The following is a 6,936-nucleotide window of genomic DNA, read 5'->3' as shown; positions in this document are numbered from 1 at the left end:
TCTCCCCTTTAAGCATATCCAAGGAAAGAGGCAAATGAAATAGGCAAAACTGTACTATTAACAACCTAGGTGGCATATTGCCTACTCATTTGCCTCATAAAAAAAGTTGGCCACTCTAAAGGACTAAGCAATGCAAGTCTACAAACCATTATTATATTATTTATTTTTGTCTTTTACATTTACTATTATATTTTAGGGTTAATTATAATTTAGTACTATGTGGTTACACTCTTAAGACATGTTAGTCTCTATTTTCTCAATTTTTATAATTACAAATGTCATGTAGGCAACTAACGGAGGCATTTGACGGAAACCCTAACGGTGAAATCACATAGTACTAAACTGTAATTAACCATATATTTTATAGAAAGTAAGTGAGAGAGTAGAGATGGTATTTTATTATAAAAAGCAAGTGGGGCTCAATATACCTCTTTACTTTGAAGTAGGCAATATTGCCTTATTGGAGAGAGTAGGTACATTTTGCCTACACATTTGCCTCTTCTCTTGGTGATATGGTAAGGCAAATGACGTTTGCCTACTCTTTTGTCTCTTCCCTTGGAGATGCTCTTATAAGTGATAAGCTAGACTTGTTGGGATTGCCATTCCTACACTCTCAAATTAAGCAACAGAAACTGAGAAAAAACAAGATCCTGCAATTGCTCAAGTACATGGCATTGTTTTCTAAGGCCATCTTTGCTGTCTATAATCCTCCAATTCCTCCAAAAAAGATCCCACATATCGGGCACTCTAACCTCATTCAGCTTACACCTAAGCCCTCTTCTCAAAAATGGAGCACTGCCCAAGATCATGGCTTGCTTTCAACCGCCTCGCACCTATTAACCAACTCCAAAACTAACTACGCTAGTACAATTACTAGGGTACGTACGTAACACTTTCTCTTTACCTTTTATGTTGCATTTTCCTTCATGCCTGAAATAATTCTTTGCTTTTCTTGCAAGCAGGAGGATGATGACATTTGTTTCCTACATGCACGAGAGCTGGACGTGTTCAGGCATGTACTGAGCAAACTAGGAGAAGAAGCAGTTGAGGGTTTGAACATGATCGATGCTGTTCAACGGCTGGGTATTGACCACCACTTTCAAGAAGAGATTGACCAAATTCTTCAAAAACAGCATTTGATTATCACCTCCGGTAGTACTCATGGAGCTAATCATCACAGCGATCTTCATGAGGTGGCAGTTCGCTTTCGACTGCTCAGACAACAGGGTTACTTCGTGCCTGATGGTAGGTATCATACGTATATATAGGTACTCAGTACTAGCCAATCATTCGACTGCTCACCATATGTATATTTTTTGTTAAATAGATGTGTTCAACAAATTCAAAGAAAGCGAAGGAAGCTTCAAGCAAATGTTGAGTGAAGACATTAAGGGATTGATGAGTTTATACGAAGCTTCACAGCTAAGTACAGAAGGAGAAGTTACACTTGACGAAGCTGGACAATTTAGTTGTCATCTCCTAAATACATCCTTGTCACATCTTGATCATCACCAAGCCAGAGTTGTTGGAAACACATTGTCTAATCCCCATCACAAAAGTTTGGCCACATTCATGGCCAAGAACTTTTTTGCTACTAATTTCAGAGGCACGGATAATCGATGGTTAAATATCTTACAGGAAGTGACAAAAACAGATTTTAATATGGTCCAGTCCCTACACCAGAAGGAAATTGTTCAAATTTCCAAGTAAGTTAATTGACAATATGATTGATGAGGATGTACGTAGATATATATAATTGGACGTCTCTTGCTAATTAATCAATGTGCCTATTTGAATTATGTTATCTCAATTAGGTGGTGGAAAGAGCTCGGATTGGCTAAGGAATTGAAGTTTGCCAGAGACCAACCAGTTAAATGGTACATATGGTCCATGGCATGCCTAACAGATCCAAAGTTATCAGAGGAGAGGGTTGAGCTCACAAAACCCATCTCATTCATCTATTTGATTGATGACATTTTTGATGTTTACGGGACGCTTGATGAGCTCATTCTCTTCACAGAGGCTGTCAATAGGTATATATATGCAATAAACATGCCTCAACAACTAAATTTAATTAATTTAACAAGTTTTGCCCATTGACTGATCAATAAAATTGTTGGATGCTTCTGCAGATGGGAAATTGGTGATATAGATCACCTACCAGACTACATGAAAATATGCTTCAAGGCTCTTCACGATATGACGAATGAAATCAGCAGCAAGGTCTATCAGAAGCACGGCTGGAACCCGTTACACTCTCTTAGGAAAACGGTATATATACCAATTGCGTGATGATTGGCTGATTATCAATTACCAGTATAATTAATTAAAGATTAGTTAATTATTCAATTCTATATTTCATGCAGTGGGGGAGTCTGTGCAATGCATTTTTAGTAGAAGCAAAATGGTTTAAGTCTGGGCACTTGCCCAAAGCAGAAGACTACTTAAAGAATGGGATTGTTTCTTCTGGGGTGAATGTGGTGATGGTCCACATTTTCTTTCTCTTGGGTCAAGGCATAACCAAACAAAGCGTGGAGCTGTTGAATGAAACTCCAGCTATCATATCTTCTGCAGCAGCAATTCTGCGGCTCTGGGACGACTTGGGAAGTGCAGAGGCAAGCTTATATTCATATCAAGCACGCTGTAAACATGTTTTGTTCATTTCTCTAGCTGTAAATGTGCTTATGTAACTATATTGATTGTAGGATGAGAATCAAGATGGGCACGACGGCTCATACATACGGTGCTACTTAAACGAACACCAAGGCTGTTCGATTGAGGACGCACAAGAAATTACTATTACTTTGATTTCAGAAGAATGGAAGCGCCTGAACAAAGAATTGGTGTCTCCTAATCTGTTTCCAGCCGCATTCACCAACGCTTCCCTTAATCTTGCAAGAATGGTGCCACTGATGTATAGCTACGATCAAAACCAATGCCTTCCCTCGCTTAAGGAGTATATGAGATCGATGCTCTATGAAACTGATTCTGTGTAATATATATATATATTCTTCTTCGTTTCTGGTCAGCTGTGTAATTTATATAAAGAAAATAAAATGTTTATGCATCGCACAAATATGTCTAGTAAATTGCAGAAGGATAAACAAAATCGATCAAACTTCCAATTCAAAAGAGTTCCACATTTCCTTACCATTTTGTGCTTTGAATCATAAACCATAACATGCAATTTGCAAAACAGAACAAACATCAAAAGAAATACATTATTACTCTGTAGGCAACTTGAGATTATAACGCCGGTAACTATTTGACTTCCCAAGTTTCACAAGCTTATTTGACTCCTCAATCCTAGAGGCCTTAACCAGCCCATCCACCACAATCTGCAACAACGCTGCATCCACAAGAAGGCGCCGTTTGAAAATTTCCTCCCCGAGCTCAATGGCAAAGTCCAAATCACCCTTCTCACAAACAAAGGGAACAAGCGTCTGGAAAGTCCATTTCTGCGGGGCACAATTGCTCTTCCCCATTTCATGGTACCACTTCTTTGCTTCTTCCAATTTCCCCTCATCAACAAAGCCCTTGATCAAGGCATTGAAGCTAAACACATCAGGTTTTATTCCCTTGTTCTTCAATTCCTCAAATAACTCAACCCCTTCTTCAGTTCTCTTCTCTGAAGCCAACCCCAGCAACTTGGCATTGTAAGACCTAACATCAGGAACAACACTCTTCTCCACCATTCGACCCCATAGCTTCTCAGCATCCAAAAACCGACTATTCGCATATAAACCATTCAAAATCGTGTTGTACGTGATGGCATCTGGCTTCATGCCCTTCTTCTCCATCTCACCCAGCATCGAAACAGCGGAATCCAACGAACCCATCTCACAAAACGCCTTGATCATAGTATTATACGACACCACATCCGGTTCAATTGACAACTTCTGCGAGACCCCTTTAAAAACCTCATCAACCTTGTCGAATTTTTTGGAGTTAATGCAAGCCGCCAAGAGGGCGTTAAAGGACAACACCGTGCGCTCGCAGTTTTTATCAGGCATTTCGTCGAACACCTTCTGGGCATTTTCAAGCATACCGGCTTTACCGTAGAGCGAAACGAGACGGACAGCGAAGCCCTCATTGGAGAAGTCCGGGTACTTCTTCTGGTCCTCTAGGATCTCTTCGATCCACTTGAAACGTTTTGCGGCGGCGAGCCGGCGAACGGCATCCTCGTAAATGGGGGTTTTGGTTCGGAAACGATAGAGCTCAGAGGACTTCTTGAACTTCTCGACGAGGCGTTTGAGGTTGCGCTCTTTGTAGAGGTCGGTGGAGATGGCCTTAATGCTCTGGCTGGTAGTGGGGTTGGGTTGGGTGCTGGTGCAGAAGGCGCGCTGGAGGATGCGAGAGAACGACATCGTTCGTCCAGTGATGGTGGCGGACACTGGGGTTTTGGGTTTTAGCCCTTTTGGGTTACCGATAGTAGGCAAGAGAAATGAAGAACAATTTTAACTGAGTTTCTTTACTTTTTTTCTCTCTGTGTTTTTTTCAGGCTCCATCGGACCCAAAACAAACTTTTGGGCTGAAATAAACTTGGACTTGTTTGAGCTGGGTCGAAGAAGGTTAAGAGAGGCTTGGACATGGGCTTGGGCTTGGGCTTTTCTCAATTTTACAGTTTGTACTAGGCCTTGGTTCAGTTTGGTAACAGAACCGAATACCCCAAATCGACCACAGACTGCTGAAATGGCCAAATTTGGAACCCTCGCCAATCGAAATTGAATAAAAAATAAATAAAAATTCAAACTGATTAGTTTGGTTGGGTCCAATTCACTATTCAAACTGATTAGTTCGGTTCGGTCCAATTCACTTCGGTTTAGTCAATTTCTCAGTTTGGCGGTTCAATATGAGAGAAAGTCTTATTTAACAGGGATATCACTTTTTGTTATTCTTGATTAATAACACAATGACACGTAGGATAACTTTTTCACATGAAATTGTGTTATTGGCCGGAAATAGCAAAACAGTGTTATCCCTATTACATGTAAGTTTTTTTGATTCAGTACTCCTTAGGCCTAGTTTGTACCTACTTTTTTTGGGGGGTGGGGGGTTGGGAGGGAGAGAGAGAGGACATTTGTGCGGGGCGGGGGAAGCAATGCTATGCCAGAAAAGAAAATAATGTAACACAAATCTTCAGAATTGCGTTAGAAAATAAAGAGTGTAGTCTATATTTTTGGTGCTCTAACAAACTTCATTCGTTTGTACTTTTTCCAGTCAACAAGGACCAACAGGCATGACATGAACATTCAACAGAAAACACAAAAACCAGATATTTTTTGTTCCTCATTCAACATGTGAATGAATGCTAGCTGTTGTTGAGGCTTCTACTTCACTTCTTAGCTCAAATCCACTCTGAAAAATGAACCCTCTTATCATTCAATTCTTTAATCCCATCCATTGATTAATTTAACGCTCCAGATTATTGCAGTAAACATACAATTGTAGAAACTATTTATGTACATGATTAAACCAAAGCCTACCCAACCCAATTGCGATAGACTATAACTAACTCACTCTCTCTCTCTCTCTCTCTCTCTCTCAAGTTTTGTTAGTTAGACTATATGGAACTGTGCTGCTTGTGAAAATCATAACTGAAGCATCTTGGTTGCTCCTCTCTCACACACAATGAATGGATTCCCTTGTGAGGACCAGTTATATAATTCATAGCCAACATTAGTCTCTCTCTCCCTCACTTATCAAACTTAAGTTTCATCAATATCTCCAGAACATGGAGTTTGTAGCCTCTCCCTTGGATGAATCATGCATAATTGAAATAGGGGGTAGGATGGGTCATCGGAGTCACAACAATAACCACGAATACAAGTCCAAGAACCTCCACGCCGAGAGGAGGAGACGGCAGAAACTCAGTGAACGCCTCCTCACCCTACGTGCATTGGTCCCAAACATTACAAATGCAAGTATTCTATTCATTTCATATCAAGTTTCATAATTAAGCCCAATACTTTTCTTTTTTTTATTCAAAGGTGGAGAGAGTAAGAATCTAATTCTTGTTTCTTGCCCTGTCTCAGATGAACAAAGCAACTATTGTTGAGGATTCCATCACTTATATCCACGAGCTGCAGAAGACTGTGAACATACTCAAAGACCAGCTTTTCGATATGGAAGTATCAGAAGAAGAGGCACCGGAGCAAAAGAAAGAAGAAATTCAGGCTGCAGAAGAGATGAAGAAATTTGGAATTCAGGTTTGGACAACTAGCTAATAACTCTGCACATTTGATCTCTTTGAAACATGGGAGTTCTTCTACTTATATTTTAAATGTTGGTTGCTGGTGTTGGCAGGCAGGGGTCAATGTGACTCAGATAGATGGGAACAAACTTTGGGTAAAGGCAATCCTTGAGAAGAAAAGAGGTGGGTTCACTAAACTGATGGAGGCCATGACTGCCTTTGGCTTTGAACTCACTGATACCAGTGTCACTACCTCCAATGGAGCAATGCTTGTTTCATCTTGTATCATGGTAAGTCACAGCATATCAGTTCCAAGAAACTCACAACACAATGAATATACTTTGATACAAAAGCACCACTTTACTGAATTGAGCACATTAAATTAATATCAATTCTAATGATTTTCAGGGATTCTACTGCGAAACGCTTGAAGTTGAGCAAACCAAGGAATTGATGCAAGAGATCATCAATAGCATATAGAGCAAATGGAAGCATTAGATATTTTATTCTATTTACCCTTGAAACTAACAGAGTTTTCTGTTTTCTGTTTTCATGACTTGTTGATTTCAAGTCAGAGGTCAGATTGGAATTATTTACTATTTAGTCATTGTGTTTGGTAGCAAATGGTAATCCAGGACATCATTTATGCATCATCTTCATATATATTGTACTGATTAAAGAAATGGCAAACTGCTTGCCTTGACACTTCTGGTTAGGAACGAACAGAAGGGACAGAATGATCC

General features: G+C 39.9%; 3 protein-coding genes across 3 annotated transcripts; 2 read left to right on the top strand and 1 right to left on the bottom strand.

Moving 5' to 3' along the window:
* The first annotated feature begins 587 nt into the window (after positions 1 to 587).
* LOC110752892 ((3S,6E)-nerolidol synthase 1) lies at positions 588 to 3,150 on the top strand. Its single transcript, XM_021953649.2, has 7 exons — positions 588 to 878; positions 963 to 1,245; positions 1,328 to 1,706; positions 1,815 to 2,033; positions 2,133 to 2,271; positions 2,367 to 2,615; positions 2,706 to 3,150. Exons 1-7 carry the CDS (start codon positions 669 to 671, stop codon positions 2,994 to 2,996), a joined length of 1,770 nt encoding a protein of 589 aa, XP_021809341.2. The 5' UTR covers positions 588 to 668; the 3' UTR covers positions 2,997 to 3,150.
* On the bottom strand, positions 3,081 to 4,464 carry LOC110752893 (uncharacterized). The gene has a single exon (XM_021953651.2). It carries the CDS (start codon positions 4,365 to 4,367, stop codon positions 3,225 to 3,227), a length of 1,143 nt encoding a protein of 380 aa, XP_021809343.1. The 5' UTR covers positions 4,368 to 4,464; the 3' UTR covers positions 3,081 to 3,224.
* Positions 4,465 to 5,600: 1,136 nt separating this feature from the next.
* LOC110752894 (transcription factor DYT1-like) lies at positions 5,601 to 6,685 on the top strand. Its single transcript, XM_021953652.2, has 4 exons — positions 5,601 to 5,920; positions 6,036 to 6,209; positions 6,307 to 6,483; positions 6,602 to 6,685. The coding sequence occupies exons 1-4, from the start codon at positions 5,735 to 5,737 to the stop codon at positions 6,671 to 6,673; spliced, it is 609 nt and encodes a 202-aa protein (XP_021809344.1). The 5' UTR covers positions 5,601 to 5,734; the 3' UTR covers positions 6,674 to 6,685.
* The last annotated feature ends 251 nt before the right edge of the window (positions 6,686 to 6,936 follow it).

This window comes from Prunus avium, chromosome 4 (assembly GCF_965620075.1).
Source record: "Prunus avium chromosome 4, drPruAviu1.hap1.1, whole genome shotgun sequence".
Classification (NCBI taxonomy): domain Eukaryota; kingdom Viridiplantae; phylum Streptophyta; class Magnoliopsida; order Rosales; family Rosaceae; genus Prunus; species Prunus avium.
The sequence above is the reverse complement of the archived record's forward strand: the minus strand, read 5'-3'. Positions and strand labels throughout refer to the sequence as shown.